At 45.4% G+C, this 23,491-nt stretch overlaps 1 protein-coding gene across 4 annotated transcripts in view; it reads right to left on the bottom strand.

The window, feature by feature from the left end:
- The window catches only part of LOC137425326 (lysine-specific demethylase 6A), a 286,024-nt gene that overhangs the window by 43,036 nt on the left and 219,497 nt on the right, over positions 1 to 23,491 (bottom strand). For 3 of the 4 annotated variants that reach the window (XM_078776555.1, XM_068113641.2, XM_078776554.1), the window contains 5 exons: positions 17,208 to 17,322; positions 14,117 to 14,304; positions 13,867 to 14,008; positions 13,635 to 13,761; positions 6,175 to 6,345 (listed from right to left, as the gene is read on the bottom strand). In XM_078776555.1, the coding sequence (XP_078632681.1) occupies positions 6,175 to 6,345; positions 13,635 to 13,761; positions 13,867 to 14,008; positions 14,117 to 14,304; positions 17,208 to 17,322 (743 nt within the window). Of the gene's footprint in view, positions 1 to 6,174; positions 6,346 to 13,634; positions 13,762 to 13,866; positions 14,009 to 14,116; positions 14,305 to 17,207; positions 17,323 to 20,538; positions 20,651 to 23,491 lie in introns of those variants that run through there. The other variant, XR_010984098.2, reaches the window with a different exon arrangement.

Here is a 23,491-nt window from a genome sequence, read left to right as displayed (position 1 = left end):
TTTCCATCACTCTTCTCAACCAGTCACTTTCATCCTTCCTCAACACATGACCAAACCATCTCAACCTGTTCCTCTTCACAGCATCAATCACAGGCTCTATTCCCATCATCTTTCGCAATTCATCATTTGTCTTCCTCTCTCTCAACGATACTCCGCACATCCATCGAACCATTCGCATTTCCACCCTTTCCAACCTTCGTTGTTCCACTACGTTCATTACCCATGTCTCGCTCCCATAAATCATAACACTCCTCACACATGCAGCATACACCTTTCCCTTCAGCTTCAACGACACTCCCCTCATCATCAGCACGCCACTCAGTTCCCGAAACTTCTTCCATGCACATCTCACTCGAGCAACCATTGTCGAGTCTGATCCACCTTCTCCATTCAGCATGTCTCCGAGGTAGCAAAATGTTTTCACACCTTCCAGCTTCACGCCGTCTCCAAGATCCAACTCAACATTTCCTCCATCTGCAGCTCCCTCTGTGTACACCTTACATTTGAATGTAGCTGCCACACTGGTTAATGACCCTCTCAGACCACTACATTTTTGATGAACCCACTCAGCGCACATTGTACATTGAATGGAGTTCACACTGACACCCTTCCTACACACAGCACAGGGCCACTTCCCAGTTCTTTCCACCTCACCACATGCTTTACCACTTGCCATCACCTTCGTCTTTCCGATATTCACCTTCAGACCTTTTGTCTCCATACATTCCTTCCACTTGTTCATCTTTTCCTTCAGTCCATCCATACTTTCCGCAATCAACACCAGATCATCTGCATAGAACAACTCCCACGGTAAACCCTCCTTTACGTTCTGAGCCAGCACCTCCATCACAGCTACAAATAGTAGTGGAATTAGTACCGACCCCTGATGCACTCCCACCTTCACCTCAAACTCACCACTGTTCCCGTCCTCCGTCCTTACAGCTGTGCGCGCTCTTTTGTACATTGCCATCACTACTCTGATCAACCATTCCTCCACTCCTAACTTCCTCAATGCCCATGTCAATACTTTGCATGGAACCCTATCGAATGCTTTCTCCAGATAAACAAACCCAAGAAACAACTTCTTCCTCTTCTCCATGTACTTCTCCTGCAACTGCCTCACAATGAAAAGCGCGTCTGTCGTTCCTCTTCCTGGCATAAATCCAAACTGCATTTCGTCGATCTTCACTTTCTTCTTTATCCTCCTCTCCAACACCCTTTCCAATACCTTCATTCCATGCTCCAATAACTTTATCGCTCGGTACGAGCCACACTCCAGAGGGTCACCTTTCCCCTTGTATAGAGGGACGAGATATATAATCAAGCACACAGCCATGTAATCTCCATCGACAAGCATTGGCAGTAGAATGGGCCCATAATGAAGAGCTCAGTGACTTTCATCGTGGCACCGTCATAGGATGCCACCTTTCCAACAAGTCAGTTCGGCCCTGCTGAAGCTGCCCCGGTCAACTGTAATTGCTGTTATTGTGTGTTTAAATGTCAAGGAGCAACAGCAGCTCAACCACGAAGTGGTAGGTCACACAAGCTCACAGAACGGGTCCACCAAGTGCTGAAGCACGTATAAATCGTCTGTCCTCATTTGCAACACTAACTACCGAGTTCCAAACTTCCTCTGGAAGCAACTTCAGCACAACTGTTCGTTGGGAGCTTAATGGAATGGGTTTCCATGGCCGAGCAGCCGCACACAGGACGAAGATCACCATGGGCAATGCCAAGCATCGGCTGGAGTGGTGTAAAGCTCGCCGCCATTGGACCCTGGAGCAGTAGAAACGTGTTCTCTGCAGTGATGAATCACGCTTCACCATATGGCAGTCCGATGGACGAATCTGGGTTTGGCGGATGCCAGGAGAACACTACGTACCCGAATGTATACAACAGGCATTTTAAGGCCATTTTCCCTGCAACAGCGGGGTTAGCCTTGCGGTCTCCATGACAATCTTCTCCATTTTGTCCTATTTTCTGCATCTCCCCTTGTTAACCCCCTTGCCCGCATTTCTTCTTCGACCATCTTTTGCCAAGTCTTTCTCGGTCTTCCCCGTCCTCTACTTCCTTCTCCATTCATTTCCATCACTTTTCTCAACCAGTTACTTTCATCCTTCCTCAACACATGACAAAGCCATCTCAACCTGTTTCTCTTCACAGCATCCATCACAGGCTCTATTCCCGAATGTATCGTGCAAACTGTAAAGTTTGGTGGAGGAGGAATAATGGTCTGGGGCTGTTTTTCATGTGTCATCCCGGTGTGTACCCTGCTTAGAATAGGTACACCGTATCCCTGCGTGTCGTAGGAGGCGACTAAGAGGGTTGGCGTCAGGAAGGGCATCCGGCCATAAAACCATTGCCTTAAAAAGAGAACCATGACAATTACAACTACATATGGGCAGGGTACAGCCCGAAGTGGAGATCGGTTTCTGAGGTTTGGGGCATGGAATGTAGGGACAATGACAGGGAGATCAGGAGAAGTGGTGGAAGTATTGGTCAGAAGAAGAGTGGACATATGTTGTGTGCAAGAGACGAGATGGAAGGGAAGTGGTGTGAGAATGGTGGAGGGTAGGCAGGGACAGAAATACAAGTTTGTGTGGCAAGGGTGCCCAGCGGTCATGAATGGTGCTGGTGTCCTGTTTTCTGAGGAGTTTGTAGACAGTGTGGTGAGTGTGACTAGAGTGAGTGATAGGTTGATGATGGTGAAAATGATGATTGGAAAGCTCTTGGTGAACGTCATCTCGGGATATGCTCCGCAGGGTGGTCGGAGCGATGAAGAGAAGGACAAGTTCTGGTGTGCAATAGAGAAGCTCATGGAAAACGTGAAAGATGAGGAAGTTGTTGTGGTAGGAGGAGACCTAAATGGACATGTGGGAAGGAGTACGGACGGTTTTGAGGGAGTTCCTGGGGTTTATGGATATGGTGTGAGCAATGGAGAAGGTGAAAGGATTTTGGAGTTTGCTGATGGAGATGATTTGTTGATTTGTAATACTCAGTTCCAGAAAGGGGATAATAAGCTTGTTAAATACACGTCAGGTGGGTCGACGACAACCGTTGACTACCTGATGGTGCATAGGCGAGATCGGGGGCACCTCCGGGACACAAAGGTGATCCCGGGGGAGGAGACTGTTTCACAGCACCACTTGGTTGTCTGCGACATAAGGGTGAAAGGTGCGAGGAGAGCTCGGCGGGTGAAGTACCAACCGAGATTGAAGGTGTGGAGGTTGAAAGAGGTGACAGTAAGGGAGGCATTAAATGAGAGGCTGAGTAGGGTAGAGGATGATGTGGTTGAGCTTGAATGTGGTTGGATGTCAATGAAAGATAGTTTGTTGGGAGCCGTTGGTGAGGTATGTGGATGGACAAAAGGACCACTGAGGCACTCGGAAACATGGTGGTGGTATGATGAAGTTGGAAAGAGGATTGACGAGAAGAGGAAGAAGTTCAAGGAGTGGCAGAAGGCGAAGGGTATGGGAGAAGAAAAAGCAGAACATGAAAGTTATAAGGCAGCCAAGAAGGCTGCAAAGAAAGAGGTAGCAAAGGCGCAGGAGGCATGTAGGAAAATGTTCGGAGAACGCTTGGATTCGGAAGAGGGTCAGAGAGTGGTATTCAGGATTGCAAAGCAGATAGCGAAAGAGAGGTGTGATGTGATGGGGGTGAGTTGCTTGAAGGATGAAGTGGGACAAATCGTTGTTTGGAATTAAAGGAATTTAATTCCTTTACCCAGACGCAGATGGAATTAAAGGAAGATGGAAAAGATATATGGAAATGCTGTTGAATACAGAGAATGAATGGGATGGCAACATAGAGAGTAACCCAGTTTTAGGACCGGCAGAGAAGATAACTGAGAAGGAAGTTGAGGAAGCGATAAAAGCAATGAAGAGTAGAAAAGCGGGAGGGCCGACGGGAGTTGAGGGAGATATGTTGAAGGCAGCAGGAAGTTAGGGTGTGAAGAGAATGACAGAGATCTGTAATCTGGTGGTGAAAGAAGGCCGCATTCCAGTGGATTGGGAACTGAGTACCCTCGTCCCTCGATACAAGGGGAAAGGTGACCCTCTGGAGTGTGGCTCGTACCGAGCGATAAAGTTATTGGAGCATGGAATGAAGGTATTGGAAAGGGTGTTGGAGAGGAGGATACGGAAGAAGGTGAAGATGGACAAAATGCAGTTTGGATTTATGCCAGGAAGAGGAACGATAGATGCGCTCTTTATTGTGAGGCAGATGCAGGAGAAGTACATGGAGCAGAGGAAGAAGTTGTTTCTTGGGTTTATTGATCTGGAGAAAGCATTCGATAGGGTTCCACGCGAAGTATTGACATGGGCATTGAGGAAGTTAGAAGTGGAGGAATGGTTGATCAGAGTAGTGAGGGCAATGTACAAAAGAGCGCGCACAGCTGTAAGGACGAAGGACGGGAACAGTGGTGAGCTTGAGGTGAAGGTGGGAGTGCATCAGGGGTCGGTACTAAGTCCACTACTATTTGTAGCTGTGATGGAGGTGCTGGCTCAGATCGTAAAGGAGGGTTTACCGTGGGAGTTGTTGTATGCAGATGATCTGGTGTTGATTGCGGAAAGTATGGATGGACTGAAGGAAAAGATGAACAAGTGGAAGGAATGTATGGAGACAAAAGGTCTGAAGGTGAATATAGGAAAGACGAAGGTGATGGCAAGTGGTAAAGCATGTGGTGAGGTGGAAAGAACTGGGAAGTGGCCATGTGCTGTGTGCAGGAAGGGTGTCGGAGTGAACTCCATTCAATGTACAATGTGCGCTGAGTGGGTTCATCAAAAATGTAGCGGTCTGAGAGGGTCATTAACCAGTGTCGCAGCTACATTCAAATGTAAGGTGTGCACAGAGGGAGCTGCAGATGGAGGAAATGTTGAGTTGGATCTTGGAGATGGCGTGAAGCTGGCAGGTGTGAAAACATTTTGCTACCTCGGAGACATGCTGAATGGAGAAGGAGGATCAGACTCGGCAACGGTTGCTCGAGTGAGATGTGCATGGAAGAAGTTTCGGGAACTGAGTGGCGTGCTGATGAGGAGGGGAGTGTCGTTGAAGCTGAAGGGAAAGGTGTATGCTGCATGTGTGAGAAGTGTTATGATTTATGGGAGCGAGGCATGGGTAATGAACGTAGAGCAGCAACGAAGATTGGAAAGGGTGGAAATGCGAATGGTTCGATGGATGTGCGGAGTATCGTTGAGAGAAAAGGAAGACAAATGATGAATTGCGAAAGATGATGGGAATAGAGCCTGTGATTGATGCTGTGAAGAGGAACAGGTTGAGATGATTTGGTCATGTGTTGAGGAAGGATGAAAGTGACTGGTTGAGAAGAGTGATGAAAATGAATGTAGAAGGAAGTGGAGGACGGGGAAGACCGAGAAAGACTTGGCTGAAGGTGCTGAAAGAAGAAATGCGGGCAAGGGGGTTAATAAGGAGAGATGCAGAAAATAGGGCAAAATGGAGAAGATTGTCATGGGGACCGCAAGGCTAACCCCCGCTCTAGCAGGGAAAATGGCCTTAAAATGCATGTTGTTGTTGTTGTTGCTGTTTTTCATGGTTCGGGCTAGGCCCCTTAGTTCCAGTGAAGGGAAATCTTAACGCTACAGCATACAATGACATTCGAGACGCTTGCGTGCTTCCAACTTTGTGGCAACAGTTTGGGGAAGGCCCTTTCCTGTTTCAGCATGACAATGCCCCCATGCACAAAGCAAGGTCCATACAGAAATGCTTTGTCGAGATCGGTGTGGAAGAACGTGACTGGCCTGCACAGAGCCCTTACCTCAACCCCATCAAATACCTTTGGGATAAATTGGAACGCCGACTGCGAGCCAGGCCTAATCGCCCAACATCAGTACCCGACCTCACTAATGCTCTTGTGGCTGAATGGAAGCAAATCCCCGCAGCAATTTTCCAACATCTCGTGGAAAGCCTTCCCAGAAGAGTGGAGGCTGTTGTAGCAGAAAAGGGGTGACCAACTCCATATTAATGCCCATGATTTTGGAATGAGATGTTCGATATTTGGGTGTTCACATACTTTTGGTCATGTAGTGTATATACATATATACATATACATATACATATATATATATATATATATGTATATATATTTATACATATACATATATATATATATATATATAAAATTATATATATATTGATGTCCCAGAGCCAGAATCCTACCAGTGTGAAGGAGTCGTACACATGAGCCAGCTCCTCGATGCGGTACTGCTCCAAGATGACGAACGAGTCGAGAGTAGCTGACGCTTTAAGTGCACATGAGAGGCAGTGCACGGCATACGTACGTCGTGCCGTGCTCTCGCTGGACACGTACAAAAGGTCAAACACCTCCACCTAGTGGAGGAAATAAATGAGGGAGAGAGCACTTTAATGTACACCAACACAGTAGAAGCAGTGATGGAGGGTACTATCAGAAATCAGCTCCTCTAGTGAGAGTGTGTCAAAGAAAGAAAGAAAGAAAGAAAGAAAGAAAAGAAGACTGAAAGGAGGGGAGGGTGTTAAAAGGATAAAACAAACAAAAATAGCTGGCCCGAATGACCCTTGAGGTTGTTTTATTTCTTTATTTGCTGGGAAGAGGGGGGTGTGGGGGGAAGAGGGGTGGTGTCTAAGCTCACAGACAAGATGAATGATTCACAAACGACCAAATGGTATGGGGTGGGGTATGTACATGCAGATGAGGGAGAAGAGTCACAGAAAGGAGTAACAATGGCCCAAAAAGGAACAGAAAATGAACAAATAAGCGCGTGTAGAAGGGTGCGTGGATGTGCGTGGGTTAATGTATGCGGTGGTGATGAGCAGCGGATTTGAAAGAATTAAGTGGGGAAAACAAGGCAACAGACACAGAGAGACAATTACACAATTGGGAGAATAAAAACCACCTATAGAGGCCATTTTTCCCCGCAAAGCGGGGGTTGGTCTTTTTCGGGAACCGTGGTTGTTGTTGTTTTTCGGTCCCCTTTTTGAAGCAATGTTTTATGGCCAGATGCCCTTCCTGACGCCAACCCTTTTTGCCGCCTTTAACGACAAACAGGGAATTACCAGTGAACTGGTACTCAATTAGCCGACCTCGGAAGGATGACAGGCTGAGTCAACCCCCCTGGCGTTAATTCAGCGATCGACCGGGATTCGAACCCAGGATCCTCGGATCCTAAGCCGGCATCCTAGCCGCTAGCCCAACACCAGGGCTATCACCTCACCAGGGCTGAGTCAACACCCAACACCTGGGAGAATAAGGGGACAAATAAGAATGCAGGTGGGCAACCAGTCTGGATTTTGGGAGGGTGAGCATATGAAGGTTTCTGGAGGAATACGTGTGACCTGGGATAGCTGAGAGGACAGAGATAGGAGAGGAAAGGAGGAGCAAGGCCAGACGTAAGCTTGCATAAAATATGGCGCCCACCAACCTGCCACCTGTAGAAGAGTGACAGTCCGTGAGAAGTCTCCTCCTGCATTAAGATACCAATGGTGCAGAAGGCCTTGTTTTTCACCCCTCAAGAGAAGCACCAAAGAAAGTGGTGGTGTCAGCCCAGACTGAGGAGTCAGACTCCCATGGAGCGGCTCGGGAATGCCTTGGCTCTACGGAGAATGCACAGATGGTGATTGGCCTTTGATTCTAGCTTGGTGAAATGATCCTCCCATGAAAGTTATGGCAGATAGTGAAGCCGTGGAGTTCTCGGGACTACACCTCTTCCATTGGCTACCCAGAGAAGTAGATTGGAAAGTTTGATTTCCGATTCCTGTGGAGAGACAGTGCGAGAGTGTATAACTTGCCTGCATCGAACGTCATGCTCCAAGTAGCTGACCAGCAGCTTATCTTGTCCAGGTCTGATGAAAAGGATTCCACAGCAGCCAGCCTTACATAAATGTGACGTATTGTTTTACACAAGGGTGGAGTCATCAGCAAAATAGGAAAGTTGGTTTGGTTTTCAAGAGAATCAGTCAGATCACTGCTATATGTCAAAAATAACCTAGGTCCAAAGATGCAGCCTTGTGGAACTCCAGCCTGAAGAGAAAGATCCTGGGAAAGGACACAATCAAGGGCAGCCTGTCGTTCTCCAATTCCACTCATAGAGAAAATCAGACAACCACATGAGCAGAGGACACTCAATACCAAACAAAGGCAACTTAGAAATCAAGGCTGAATGCCAGACTGAAGGAATAGCCAGAGAGATGGCGCTAACCTCTTGCTTGTAGTTGAGTGCATCCATCCACTGCTGTGTCAGGAGTAATACATCTAAGGTGGAAAGGCCAGGTCAGAAGCAAAGATGGTTGTCAGAGATTAGCAGGTTAGAGGAGAGATAGTTTCTGAGGTCTCCTGCAATGATGCACTCCATTATCTATATATATAAAGTAGAGTTGGCCTCTGTGTCTGTATCCTGATCTATCTACGATCTCTAAGATCTCGAGAACCCGTGGACGGATTTGCGAGCGGAAAGTACTGTTCGACTCGGGATGGTCCCAGGAATGTCACGGAGACATAAACATTTAAAAAATTTCGGGTTTTAAAATTAGCGTATTATTAGCACTAGCAGAAGAGAGAGGGATTCGAAGGGAGGGAGCGCAGCGCTTCTAGCGCTTCTGACTACAGCACACCTTAAAATTAAAAAAACTTCGGGTTTTAAAATTAGTGTGTTACGCGTAATTAGCGCTAGCAGAAGAGGGAGGGAATCTAAGGGAGGGAGCGCAGTGCTCCCTCCAGCGCTTCTGTTAGCGTAATTAGCGTATTTCGGAACGTTAATTTTTCAACTTCATTATTCGGAATCAGTACGTCCCAGAGAACCTTCGTAACGTTAATTTTTCAACTTCATCCGATTGACATGGGACCAACGGCATGTGACAAAGAGTGAAACATACAGGCTACATTTATTTGACGACAATGAGTTCCGACTTCCGACCTCGGTGGGATGACAGGCTGAGTCAACCCCCCTGGTGTGAAGGGGGAGGAGGAGGGGAGGGGGAAGAGAAGGGGAGGGGAACGAGGGGGAAGGGGATGGGAGGGGGGAGGGGGAGGGGGAGGGGGAAGGGGGAGGGGAGGGGGGGGAGGGGAAAGGGGGGGGAGGGGGAGGGGAGGGGCCCTTCTTCCCCTGGGCACCCCCGCACCCTTCCCTCCCCCCTTCCCCCTCCCCCCCCCATTCCCCTCCCCTCCTCTTCCCCCTCCCCTCCTCCTCCCCCGCTTCCCCCTCCCCCCCGTTCCCCTCCCCTCCTCTTCCCCCTCCCCTCCTCCTCCCACTCCCGTGCAAAGCCGGGTACCTCTGCTAGTTGCTTATAATTGGCAGAAGGCTGATAAATCTGTCGTGGAGGGGATCAATTTTAGAACCTGTCTCATGGATAGGAGTGATGTTTGCAACTTTCTAAGGAGGAGGAAATTGCTTACTCATGAAGAACCTGTGAAAGAGCCAGGGTCATCTGAGATCCAAATTCTGCAGCATCTCGCCATCCTCCAAAATCTGGTGGTAGCCGATCAGGTCTGTCCTCTTCAATTTCGTTACACATTTCCCTTCCATTGCTTCCTTCCTAAAGGATGGAGTTATGCTAGATTGCATGAGGAAAAAACAGAATTATTTAACTCTGTTTTCACTCAAAAGGCCAATGTCTCAAATCTGGCACTTCCTGTCCCCACCCTTTCCACCTTCACAGAATGAAATGAAGCATGTAGACAACCCACAGCATGTAGACTGGTCCCTTGCCATAGTGGAGAAGCTTCTGACCCAGCTTTGCAACTATTCCACAAAGGGTCCTCATGGACTTCTCTTGAACTGTATTTTAATCCTTCCATACCCCTCTCTCTTCTCCCTTCGTAGGGCAGATACACAATGTTTCCAAGTTGTGTGAAAACACTGCGGGTTGCCATTTATAGGGATCACCTTCTAAGATGAGAATGCAAGTTATTCTCCACCTCATTCACTTGATTTGGCCTCCAGGTGGTGCTACACCACACTTTGGCTTACATAACCTGTGGGCAACTTAAACACCAAAACACAACCTCCAACTAAAACGGAACGTAGTAGAGCGCATACCCCTCTCTCTCTGCCAGGCTGAGGTGAGGAATCACTTTAAAATTCCAGTATCTGGATCTTCACCAAAATCGAATCAATTTGTCCTCGTCACACACCCAAGCTGTCTACAAAGTTTTGTCCAAATAGCTTTTTGAGATATCCTGCTCACAGACAAAGACAGCAGTCATGGGCGAAAACATAACCTCTGTTCACCTTCGGTGGTGGAGGAAACAAGAAATACTGCTTGCATCAGTACTTGGGTCTTCGTTGGAGAAGTACCAATGAACGAACAACAAATAATGTTCCATAACAAGAAAGCAAGCACAGGAGTGGACCAATTTAAATATCAACAGAAATGAGGTGATAAAGGCAGGATTTCAAAAAGTTCTGCACAGGTGACACCGAGGAAAATAAGAGCGTGTGAGCATCTCCTACCCCCCCCCCCCCCCCCCCGTGCCCACAAAAGGTTCAAATTATCTTAACTCAGTTTCTGAGGTCAATACTAAAACCACAACCACCAGTGTTGCTTGCATTATACAAAAGGTTGACATATCTCTGCAACCAAAACCAACAAAGGACATTTTCTCACAGAACACCATAAATATCCATTTAGGATTATGCAAGTTTTCAATTGTCAAAAATAAAGACAACGAAGAATGTGAAGACAAAGAATGTGAAGGCAGAGACTATACAGATACAACAAACAACAAACAACAACAGGCATTTTAAGGCCATTTTCCCTGTCAGAGCGGGAGTTAGCCTTGCGGCACCATGACAATCTTCTCCATTTTGCCCTATTTTCTACATCTCCCTTTGTTAACACCCTTGGCCGCATTTCTTCTTCCACCACCTTCAGCCAAGTCTTTCTCGGTCTTCCCCGTCCTCCACTTCCTTCTACATTCATTTTCATCACTCTTCTCAACCAGTCACTTTCATCCTTCCTCAACACATGACCAAACCATCTCAACTTGTTTCTCTTCACAGCATCCATCACAGGCTCTATTCCCATCATCTTTCGCAATTCATCATTTGGCTACATCTCTCTCAACGAAACTCCACACATCCACCGAACCATTCACATTTCCACCCCTTCCAGCCTTCGTTGCTGCTCTACGTTCATTACCCATGTCTCGCTCCCATAAATCATAACACTTGTCACACATGCAGCATACACCTTTCCCGTCAGCTTAAACGACACTCCCCTCCTCGTTAGCATGCCACTCAGTTCCCGAAACTTCTTCCATGCACATCTCACTCGAGCAACCGTTGCCGAGTCTGATCCACCTTCTCCATTCAGCATGTCTCCTAGGTAGCAAAATGTTTTCACACCTTCCAGCTTCATGCCGTCTCCAAGGTCCAACTCAACATTTCCTCCATCTGCAGGTCCCTCTGTGCACACCTTACACTTGAATGTAGGTAGCTGCCACATTGGTTAATGACCCTCCCAGACCACTACATTTTTGATGAACCCACTCAGCGCACATTGTACATCGAATGGAGTTCACTCCGACACCCTTCCTGCACACAGCACACGGCCACTTCCCAGTTTTTTCCACCTCACTACATGCTTTACCACTTGCCATCACCTTCGTCTTTCCGATATTCACCTTCAGACTTTTTGTCTCCATACATTCCTTCCACTTGTTCATCTTCTCCTTCAGTCCATCCATACTCTCCGCAATTAACACCAGATCATCTGCATACAACTCCCACGGTAAACCCACCTTTACATTCCGAGCCAGCACCTTCATCACAGCTACAAATAGTAGTGGACTTGGTACTGACCCCTGATGCACTCCCACCTTCACCTCAAACACACCATTGTTCCCATTCTTCGTCCTGTTCTTCGCACCTCTCTTTCGCTATCTGCTTTGCAATCCTGAATACGGCTCTCTGACCCTCTTCCAAATCCAAGCGTTCTCCGAACATTTTCCTTGATGCCCCCTGCGCCTTTGCTACCTCTTTCTTTGCAGCCTTCTTGGCTGCCTTATAACGTTCATGCTCTGCCTCTTCTTCCCCCGTACCTTTCGTCCTCTGTCACTCTTTGAACTTCTTCCGCTTCTCGTCAATCCTCTTTCTAACTTCATCATCCCACCACCATGTTTCTGAGTGCCATCCTTTTGTACATCCACATACCTCACCAATGGCTCCCAACAGACTATCTTTCATTGACATCCAACCACTTTCAAGCTCAACCACATCATCCTCTACCATACTCAGCCTCTATTTTAATGCCTCCCTCACTGTCACCTCTTTCAACCTCCACACCTTCATTCTCGGTTAGTACTTTACCAGCCGAGCTCTCCTCGCACCTTTCACCCTTATGTCGTAGACAACCAAGTGGTGCTGTGAAACAGCCTCCTCCCCCGGGATCACCTTTGTGCCCCCTATCTCGCCTACGCACCATCAGGTAGTCAACGGTTGTCGTCGACCCACCTGACGTGTATGTAACAAGCTTATTATCCTCTTTCTGGGACTGAGTATTACAAATCAACAAACCAGCTCCATCAGCAAACTCCAAAATCCTTTCACCTTCTCCTTTCCTCGCATCATATCCGTAACCCCCATAAACTCCCTCAAAACCGTCTATACTCCTTCCCACATGTCCATTTAGGTCTCCTCCTACCACAACAACTTCCTCATCTTCACCGTTTTCCATCAGCTTCTCTATTGCACACCAGAACTTGTCCTTCTCTTCATCGCTCCGAGTAATCTGCAGAGCATATCCCGAGATGACGTTCACCAAGAGCTTTCCAATCATCATTTTCACCATCATCAACCTTTCACTCACTCTAGTCACACTCACCACACTGTCTACAAACTCCTCAGAAAACAGGACACCAACACCATTCACGCCCTCCAGGCACCCTTGCCACACCAACTTGTATTTCTGTCCCTGCCTACCCTTCACCATTCTCACACCACTTCCCTTCCATCTCGTCTCCTGCACACAACATATGTCCACTCTTCTTCTGACCAATACTTCCAGCACTTCTCTGATCTCCCAGTCATTGTCCCTACATTCCATGTCCCAAACCTTAGAAACCGATCTCCACGTCGGGCATCAGACGTTTTGTCGTCTTAGATGGAGTGATTTCCACCCTTGCTTCGATCGGGTTCCCCACCTTGAGTTTTGACGAGAGGGAGTGGGGTCCCCCATGGGGTACTTCGGGCTGTTCCCTGCCCATATGTAATTGTCATAGTTCCCTTTTTGAGGCAATGTTTTATGGCCGGATGCCCTTCCTGACGCCAACCCTTTTAGTCACCTCTTACGACATGCAGGGATACGGGGTACCTATTCTAAACTGGGGTACACACCGGCAATAGACTTTACAGATGAATGAAATGAATGAATGATCGTTTTCAGGCCATTTTCCCCGCTAGAGCGGGGGTTAGCCTTGCGGGCCCCATGACAATCATGGTTCCCTGTTTGAGGCCATGTTTTTATGGCCGGATGCCCTTCCTGACGCCAACCCTTGGTCACGCTCTTACGATGCGCAGGGATACGGTGTACCTATTCTGTCATTGAATGATGATGAAGATGATGAAGAATAAAAGTAAAACAGTATATGTAATAAAGTAAAATATCAAAATAATGGGGAAAAGAAAGAAGAACAAAGGGAGTACCTCACAGACAGTGCAATAATGTGCAGGCTCGTCTTTTGCACGCCCGTGCCACACGATGTTTTTTCCCACTGTGGCAAGCGCATCACGGGCCAATTGCACACTCTTTAAAGAACGTAAGAGGCACATCCTACGGTGCAGAAGAGGGTACAGATTGAATAACAAAGCCCAATCATTTGGAAGAATAAAGTCGGAATCTAGAGAGCTGCAAGGTCAGGGGTACTGTGTAGCATACCTGACGTTATCAAAGAGTTGCCGGTCAGTAACCTTTATGTTCCTCGCCATATTCCACGTGAGATGCATCAAAGGGACGATCGACTTCACGCTCTGCAACTTATTCCACTCAAAGCGATCCACAGCCAGGCAGTACTGCCATGCTGGTGGTGGTGAAAGGAGAAAATGCATAAAAGAAATGACAAGTTTGAGCCATTGGTACTTCGAACCTGAGACTGAGAAAGATGTGTAATATGGGCCGCAGGACTCACCGGTTAGTGGCCCCACGTTCCAAGCAATATTATTGCACCAGCCCACAGCCTGAACCCAGTGCACGGTGCCCGCATTGATCCAGACCAAGTCACCCGGCCGTTGGATGAAGCGGTACACCGGAACATGGGTCTCGTACAGATCTTCCAGCACAGGCCACCAAGAGCCCATGAGGTAGTTAACGCTGTTCCTAAGGTGGCAATGTAGACAAATGAGCTATTGTTGGAAAAGCCATTTGGTAACTATTTCCACTGCCAAATGCAAACTGTCATTCAAAGCACAACTAGGCAATATAGACCAAAAGGGTGGTGATAAGGAAGACAGCATGGAGTTGGCTGATCAGATTCGGGAAATGCCAGATATTTCATAGATTGGGCAAATTATTGGCAGATGCAATTTAACATAAACAAGACCGAAAGTCTAACAGCGGTGTAGTCGGGCTTGTAAAATATTTTATAAACCACAAACACGTTTGATTAGCTTTGTAAACAGTCGCTAATGCTGTTTATAACATTAAACAAAGAAATTTGGAGGAATCCTGACATCCGTGAGTTGAGTTTTGCTTGCAGAACTGAGAGAAGATCTACTGTAATCTAGATTATACCCCACAAGGATTGGGTTAATAACATGCTATCAAAAAACCAAGGCGAATTCCATATTCCGCGGTTGTTAGTACCGTACACCGCTTATCATTGATTCATGAACCATACACCGCTTCAATCCATTAACTTTGTATTCACGATATTGGGATTAAAGTGTTAAGGTCATATATGCTATATTATTATTATTATTACTATTACAAAAACGATACTACTGAAACGATACACCACTGTATTAAGAAACCTGGGCTTAATTTGTCCGAAGCAGTCCAAAGGGTAGGGAGGCATAAAGCCTAAGGCCCTATATGTACCGTTTTGATGCAAGAGACGTAACGCCGATGCTTTTGATATTTGATGGTCATTTTAATAATCGGTTTGTTTGTGTTTCATACTGAATGAAAAACGTAAAGGTAGAGCATGGTGATTGTGATATATGACAGGTTCGACGATATGTTCGGCCTGAACGAAATTGGAATCAAAATAGCGGTGTGTGGAGAGTCAGCCGCCGTACTGCCGTAATTACATCAGACGTAATCACATCACCCTGTCATGTGTCCAGATCCTCAGCTCCGATTGGTATACATTTGAGAGGACATACATACATACATACATACATACAGACAAACACACACTGTTCTAGATGGCTTTGCCCTATGGGCTACGCCGTAATAAAAATGTGTAAGGTGCTGGGGATGGGTAGGAATAATGAAAATCGAGGTCACATGATGCAAGGGGCAGTCTTAGAGCATGTCACACAAGAAAAGGATCTGGGGATTGTAATAGATGTGGAGTTAAGCAAACAGCACAGTGCCAGGAAGCGAGAGGTTAAAAGCTAATGTGGTTTTAGATTATAATCGTAGGGTGATAAATTAATAATTAAAAGAGGGAGAAAAGCTAGGAGGAGAGCTGAAAGGTATGCAAACTCGTCTCTAAGCTGTCTAATCTGGTCTAATCTCAGCCCAGCGATAAACTATCATCCTGGAGTTTCACAAGCAAGGTGATACGTGCGTCTTGTTGAAGATGTCTCTTAGATAGCCATTAAACTTGGCATCCCATCTATTAGCATTAGTTTGTGGACGTTAAAAATCCCACGGTCTCCTGCGCAAAGAGACAAGGTGAGCCATCTCACACCATGAACAAATTCCTAATTCCAGCTCTAACCTACATGTGGCATTGCATCAGCGGGACAGCTGCCCAAATGATGCTACCTAAAGCCATGTACCACATACAAAATTAATAAGGGATTGTGTTGCCATTGTACAATAATTTGGGGAGCTTGGCCTCACCTGAAATATTTATCCCATGCACGTAGCGAAAAACAGGGTTAAACTAGAACGGCACTCGGTAGACAGTATAGCTCCGTCAGGCTGAACACTTTACGTTTTGTATCCCACTAACAGGTCGGATCTGGATCCATACCTGAATCAAAATTTAATCGGCTTGTTCTCGTCACCAACCCACTCATCCACAACTTTTTGGAATAACTTGCTATATAACGTTGTTGGCCCTATCTATCACTCAATAGTGAAGAATCACTTGAAATTTCTTTTTTATTTCGTATCCAGATCCGGATTTAGATCTTCACCAAAATTGAGATAATTTTTCCTTGTCACAGCCCAAACCTGTCTTGCCACTTCCAATAACTCCAGTTTAACAGTACTTAGACAAAATATTACGTCTTTTATGCCATCTCGACCAATCAAATGTGCCGCTCGTGCCATCAGCGTTGGAGAATATCGAGATTTAGCCAAAACAGCGGCTCGTAGGAAATATATATTGTACTTGGAAATGCAAAGCAAGAGTTTAAAAGACCATTTTCCCATGTGCTTTTTTTCTCAAGACTGCGTGCAGTACTCTAGTGTGTACAGTTTAGGTCACCAGATCTGAGGAAAGACACAGCTGCATAGAGCACTGAAGTTGATTTATTGCCATAGAAAAGGTTCTATATAGAGTAACTAGATCGATTTCTGGGTTCGCTAGACTAAGCTATAAGGACCAGGTGAATGAGAAAGGACTTGCATTAGACACGACTTGACATTATGCATTAGAAAGGTGATTATGAGGGGATCAGATGGAGATGCTTAAGTTAATGAAAGGTGTAGACAGAATAAGTGCGGAAGAATTTTAAGCAAAATTGAGAGTGATAGGACCAGGGGTCATAACCTTAGAGTAAAGAAGAGAAGAGGGAGAGCAGTATGGCAGGGGTCTTTAACTCAAATTTGTAAAGGCACAGAATGGTCTCCTTGGAACAGTAGGGGTAGCAGAAAGAATAGACTGATTGAAATGTTGATAGAGCCCAGGTAGGGGCCAAGTGGTCTACTCCCATGCCAAAGTTCCTTGAAGTGTTTCAGTTTAGATAAATTAAATCCCATTGGAAAGGAAATGTGTGAAAAGATGTTTGAGCAATGCAAAAGGCAATTTACGCTGTCGAGCATGTGGTCAAGAACACAAAGCTCAGTACAAGCATTATGAGCATGAGCTCTTTCGTGCTTACTTTTCACAGAATTCGTTAACAAGACCCCAGTAAGATTCCGGTACAGCAAACCACTCGCAGTCCCCAGGACCGATGTTTATGTTCACCGAACAGAAGTTATTGTTCTCTTGATGACCTGTGAGAAAGAAAAGGTGAGGGGAAGCCAAGGGTAGCAAACGTTGGACATCAACCACAGAAGCGCAAACATCAAGGAGTTAGAGCAAATCGAGGAGTGAGTAATTATGGATTATGTGAGGGCTCATACACTGAAACTGCTACTTGGTCTGCTCAAGACTTCAAACATGGAATTTCAGACTGCGTCATTTATTGAATCACTGATCATATTAATATTCAGTTTAACCTGTGAAAAACGATGCAAAACCAAAGGAAAGTTCAGAAAGGCCTAAATCAAACTGTAGACAACAAAAAGTCTCAACTACCAGACAATGTTTGGAAAAGGTTCAGCCATTATCAAACGTTTTAGCAAATTAATTATTGTGTGTTTGTAGCTAATCAACAGTGTGTACGTCTCGCACGCGATGCATTGACGCCAAGAATGCCTGAATATCCCATCAAATCGATGCTGCACATTGTTGTGGAAGTTGAACACATTTTTATGTCATCTCATCTCGATTTTCGAAGAGACTAACTTATAAAATGGATCATATGTCCAGATGTCTGTCCGTCCGGTTATCCGTCCGTCCGTCCGTCTATCCATCATCCATCCCCTAATGTTTTGGCTATTTTTGCTACTCCTCGGTTATCACCCGGCTGATTGTTCTGAAACCCGCGACATGAATACAAGAGAGTAGCCAGCACAATTGCTTGGGCTTCAATTTTCGATTTCGGATCATGTGGGTTACTCATTGACATTTTGGATCCCTACTCGTTCCTTATTTACCAACCGATGGCTCTGAAACCCGATACAGCCTTTCTACTCGATGGTCTGCAGGATCGCACAGTCTTACATTTTGTGATTCTTTATTTTTCGAATTCAGATCATGGGGGCTCCCAGATGGGGGGTGGGTGTATTTTTAGAAGACATCCTGATGTTCTTGGAGCGTCCTGGGGTGACAAGCTGCTGTTGCCTCGGGCATCACACATTCAAGTAGTGTTCACGTCAGGTGACTACGATGGCCAATTCATCCTCTTGATTGCTTCCTGTTAAAGCTAAGCAGTGATGACATTTTCAGCAGACAATGTCACCTTCTAAAAGGAGGTTTGGTCCAACTTCATCAACACAATGTCTCATCCCAGTTAATAACAGCATTGGGGGTGCATTCTGGACAACTATGAGGTTATTCCTTCTCTGGATGCTGATTCCATGCCTCTTACAGTGACAGCTCCTCTTTCAAATATATATATATATATATAGTGTTCTGCAACATACTGCCAGAAACGTTCGCCGCATCAAATCAAGACCAATAACATCTATCAGTACAAAGACAAAATCTGTATTTAATCAACGAGCAATGGTACGGTACCCGCCCTAAGGGCGGGGCTTCAATTGGGAGGCCCAAATGAAAAGGCTAAATATCAGAAATTGAAGGCTTTTTTATTTTAAACGATTCATATAAACATCCATTGAATCATATCACACGCAAATCATCAAAATCTAAACAGTACATGGCGCCCATTTTGAAAAAAGATTGAATTCTGCAAAACAGAAGCGGCCGCTGCACGTCTTTCTCAGTCACTTTGCACACGCTGCCACGTTACTTCGGAGCCGCACGTTTATATAGGAAGAGTTCGTCAGGAGTTGATTTACTCTCTCCTGGTACGTAGAATAAACAGTATTTGTAGAATTTCAACAAAAGCCACATCACTGTTCATATCGGTAAATATTATTCCATCGTGTTTGGAAAAACTGGAAAATTGGAGAACCTGGAAAAATTGGAAACACAATATAGCCTATTTTACTCCCACGGGTCCAAGGAATACCCACCCAAAATATTGTTGCGATCGGTTGAGCCGTTTTTGCGGTACCTTCGAAAGGACGGACGGACATTTGGTGAATTATAGTAAGATGAAGCTAGGCAATTTTAAATACTAGTATACCCGCTCACTATGGGAGGAGCAGGGGGGAGTCATGTTATTATCCTTATTATTATTATTGCCAATTATTATTACTATTACTTATGTTCGATTAGGTCATTGAAAGGATAAGAACATGCATGACAATATAACATGTTAGATCAGGTCAATGAAAGGATCAGAACATGCATGACAATACAACATGTTCGATCAGATCATTGAAAGGATCAGAACATGCATGATATTATAACATGTTCGATCAGGTCAATGAAAGGATCAGAAAATACATGATATTGTAACATGTTAGATCAGGTCATTGGAAGGATCAGACCGTACATGACAATATAACATGTTATATCAGGTGAACGAAAGGATCAGACCATACATGACATTATAATGTTGTTTTTTTGTTTAAAAAAAAATCTTATGTATACAAGGTCGAGGCTCGTGTAAGAGCTAACATTGATCACAAAAAGACAAACTGACACATAAAACATAAAACATATGATAAAGGGAGAGGGAGAGCAAGATGGAGAGCAGGGACATCGGGAGATCTGTGGGAGGGAGAGGGCTTGGGGGGGAGGAGGCATGGGAAGGGGGAGGGATGGTGGGGGGGGGTGGGAGAGGTAAAAAAAACGAAAACACGTGGACACTGCTAGGACTTCCAGGAAGAAGTCGGTATTTCAAAAAAGTGGATCTGGGGTGAATTAGCGGGGGTAGAAAAGATCAAGGTTTTGGATGGGGGAAGATAAGAGATGGTGGTGGACAGCTGTTTTAAAGACCTGGAGGGAGGAGTGGAATTGAAGAGAGTGAGGGAGTTTGTTCCAGAGGCGGGAGAAAAGAGGAATTAAAGAGTGATGGTGAATAGAGAGTCTTGATTTTGGCAGTTTAACCATAAGATGGTTGCTGGCAGATCTTGTGCGACCTGTAGGAATATTTGGGGGACAGAGCCCAGAGAGAGCTGGGGGGGCAAGTCCGGAGAGGAGTCGGTAGAAGACAGAAAGACCACCAACCTGCCTGCGGTGAGTGAAAGGCCCTTGGAGTTAGCTTCATCGCGGGAGGTGTGATGCGGTGTGATGTTGTATCAGGTGAATGAAAAGATCAGACCGAACATGACATTATAACATGTTAGATCAGGTGAATGAAAGGATCAGAACATGCCACGCCATTTTAAATTCCTGATCGTAACATTTACTTCAGTGAGGATGTTGGGGTGGGAGAGGGGGCAATTTCGCAATCCACAAAACCCCTTGAGGAGTAGGGATATGGTTTCATAATATCACTAATATTATGCTATTATTATAAGTGTTGTTATTACGTTTGTAATGAGACGCAGCTTTGGAAAAACCAAAACGCCTTGAAAGAACTCCACGGAAGCGGCAGGAAGGGTCGTGTTATTAACCCTTGGGGGTATATAGACTGCAGTAGATCTACGATCAGGATGACACACACACACACGCACGCACGCACGCACACACACACCAAAAGCAATCACCGAAAACAAGGAAGTAATGCTCACATATGACCTAATGATCCCATCAAGCATGAACATCAAAACAAAGCATTGTGACCGGATACAGAAAACTGATATACAAAAAAAGAAAAGAAGGCATTGCTAATTGAGGTGTCAGTACCCAGCGATTTTGGCCTAAACAACACAGAAATGAAGAAAATGACCAAAATAGCAAGATCTCAAAAATGAAATGAAAAGGTCCTCGAAGCTGAAGAGTGCCAAAATTGTTCAAGTGGTTATTGGAGCAAAGGGAATGATAAAAAAGAACCTTACAGAGGTCTTAAAAACCATCCCTGGGAATATTACGACAAACACAAACTACAGTTTGAAGCTGTCCAGGGCTCGGTGACGATCCTCAAAAGAGCCCACGGAACAAAACTTTGAGAACAAGAAAACTTCACAAATTGGTCCATGAATCGTGATCCCTCACTGAAACAGAGGTGGATACTTCAAGACCTGGGAGGTCTCCGTCCCATGTTATGAAGCCTGCATATGGAGATAACAACCAATGACACAAACACATGCACGCATACATACATACATACATACATACATACATACATACATACATACATACCATAGACTCCTTTAGAGAAGGACTGGAACGTCACGACCTCAGGGTTTGTAACTTGAGTCTGAGTTCCCATTTTCTATCTCGTTTTCTATGAATGCCTCGTTTTCTATGCAAATACCACAGCACTTTACTATTGGATGGATTGGAATGAAATTGACATATGACATGTAATTTATGTAATAGAATAATAAATACATAAATAAATAAATAAAATATAATAGTCTGTATTATAACAGATTAGTTTCCCTCGAAAAAATGATTTGAATATACATTATTTTTTTCCATTTGGCAACTTTATTTTTAAAAAATTTTGTTTTTAATTTTTTTGATTTGTGTATTAATTTTTTTTTTTTTTTGGTATACAAGATCGAGGCTCGTGAAAGAGCTAACATTAATCACACAAAAAGACAAACCGACACACAAAACACAAAAAACAAGGGGAGCGGCAGACAAGATGGGGAGAGAGGGGGAAGGACACAAAAGAGAGGGGGAAGAGGGGGAAGGACACAAACACAACATTTGAGAGCAGGGACATCGGGAGGACTTGGGGGGAGGTGGGAGAGGATTAAAACATAATATGAACACTGCAAGGACTCTGGGGTGAATTACCGGGGGTAGAAAAGATCAAGGTTTTCGATGGGGGAAGATAAGAGATGGTGGTGAACAGCTGTTTTAAAGACCTGGAGGGAGGAGTGGGATTGAAGGGAGTGGGGGAGTTTGTTCCAGAGGCGGGAGAAAAGGGGAATGAAAGAGTGAAGGTGAGCAGAGAGCCGAGACTTTGGCAGTTTAACCATAAGAGGGTTGCAGGCAGATCTTGTGCGACCTGAAGGAATATTGGGGGGACAGAGCACAGAGAGAGCTGGGGGAGCAAGGCCGGAGAGGAGTCGGTAGAAGACAGAAAGACCACCAACCTGCCTGCGGTGAGTGAGTGAAAGGCCCTCGGCGTTGACTACATCGCAGGAGATTCCAATGATTCTGAAAGCTTTGGCCTCAACAGCGTGAAGCCGAGCAAGGTGTGAGGCAGGAGCACCAGCCCAGAGGGGGGAACAGTATTCCATTGAGCTGCGGATGAAAGCCTTGTATGTGGTGAGGAGCTCAGGTGTGCCAAGGAAGGACTTCGCACGACACACCTGATGGGGAGATTATTTTATTTATTTTATTATTATTATTATTATTATTATTTATTTTAAAATTAATTGTGATATTTCACATTTAATATCGGAAATCAGCAAAATAATATGTTTCTCTTCTCTTTCAGAAACTGTCCAGCTGGTGATCTCACAGGATCTTTGTTTTGTTTCCTGCTTTCATGACAAGATGCCACGTCGTTGCAGCTGCTTTGGCTGCAAAGGAAACTATGATGGGACACCTTATGTAAAGGTCCTATCCTTCCCAAAAGATCCTGAGGAGAGGGAGAGATGGATATTGGCAATGCCGAATGAGAAAGAAAGCTTGAGGTGCTTGAAGGAGATATATATTTGTGAGACACATTTCAATTGTAAATGGGTGTCAGTTAAGGGTGGCAAGCGACCCAAAGAACCCCCATCAATATTTCCTGGATTACCAAAATCAGTTTTGAAGCAGGTTACTTCAGCCCCACGCCCAACATCATCTTCTACATCAGAATCAAGAACTAAGAAGGTGCATGCAGCTGCTGAGGCTGCAGACAAGATCCAAGATTTCGACCACTTCTGCGCCAAAATCAGCTCCTATTTTCCTGGCTTTAACGTCATAAAAGACCAGAAAAACCTGTACCTATCAATAACTGACACTACTGGACAAACTGTCAGGCAGTTCTTTCATTTCCAACAAGTCAGCTCACCTTTTGGATTCCTATTCTTGAATAGAGTTGAGTGTGCTCCTGCCTCACACCTTGCTCGGCTTCACGCTGTTGAGGCCAAAGCTTTCAGAATCATTGGAATCTCCCGCGATGAAGCTAACTCCGAGGGCCTTTCACTCACTCACCGCAGGCAGGTTGGTGGTCTTTCTGTCTTCTACCGACTCCTCTCCGGCCTTGCTCCCCCAGCTCTCTCTGTGCTCTGTCCCCCCAATATTCTTTCAGGTCGCACAAGATCTGCCTGCAACCCTCTTATGTTTAAACTGCCAAAGTCTAGGCTCTCTGCTCACCTTCACTCTTTCATTCCCCTTTTCTCCCACCTCTGGAACAAACTCCCCCACTCCCTT

This window comes from Myxine glutinosa, chromosome 4 (assembly GCF_964187855.1).
Source record: "Myxine glutinosa chromosome 4, kmMyxGlut1.1, whole genome shotgun sequence".
NCBI lineage: Eukaryota > Metazoa > Chordata > Myxini > Myxiniformes > Myxinidae > Myxine > Myxine glutinosa.
The sequence above is the reverse complement of the archived record's forward strand: the minus strand, read 5'-3'. Positions and strand labels throughout refer to the sequence as shown.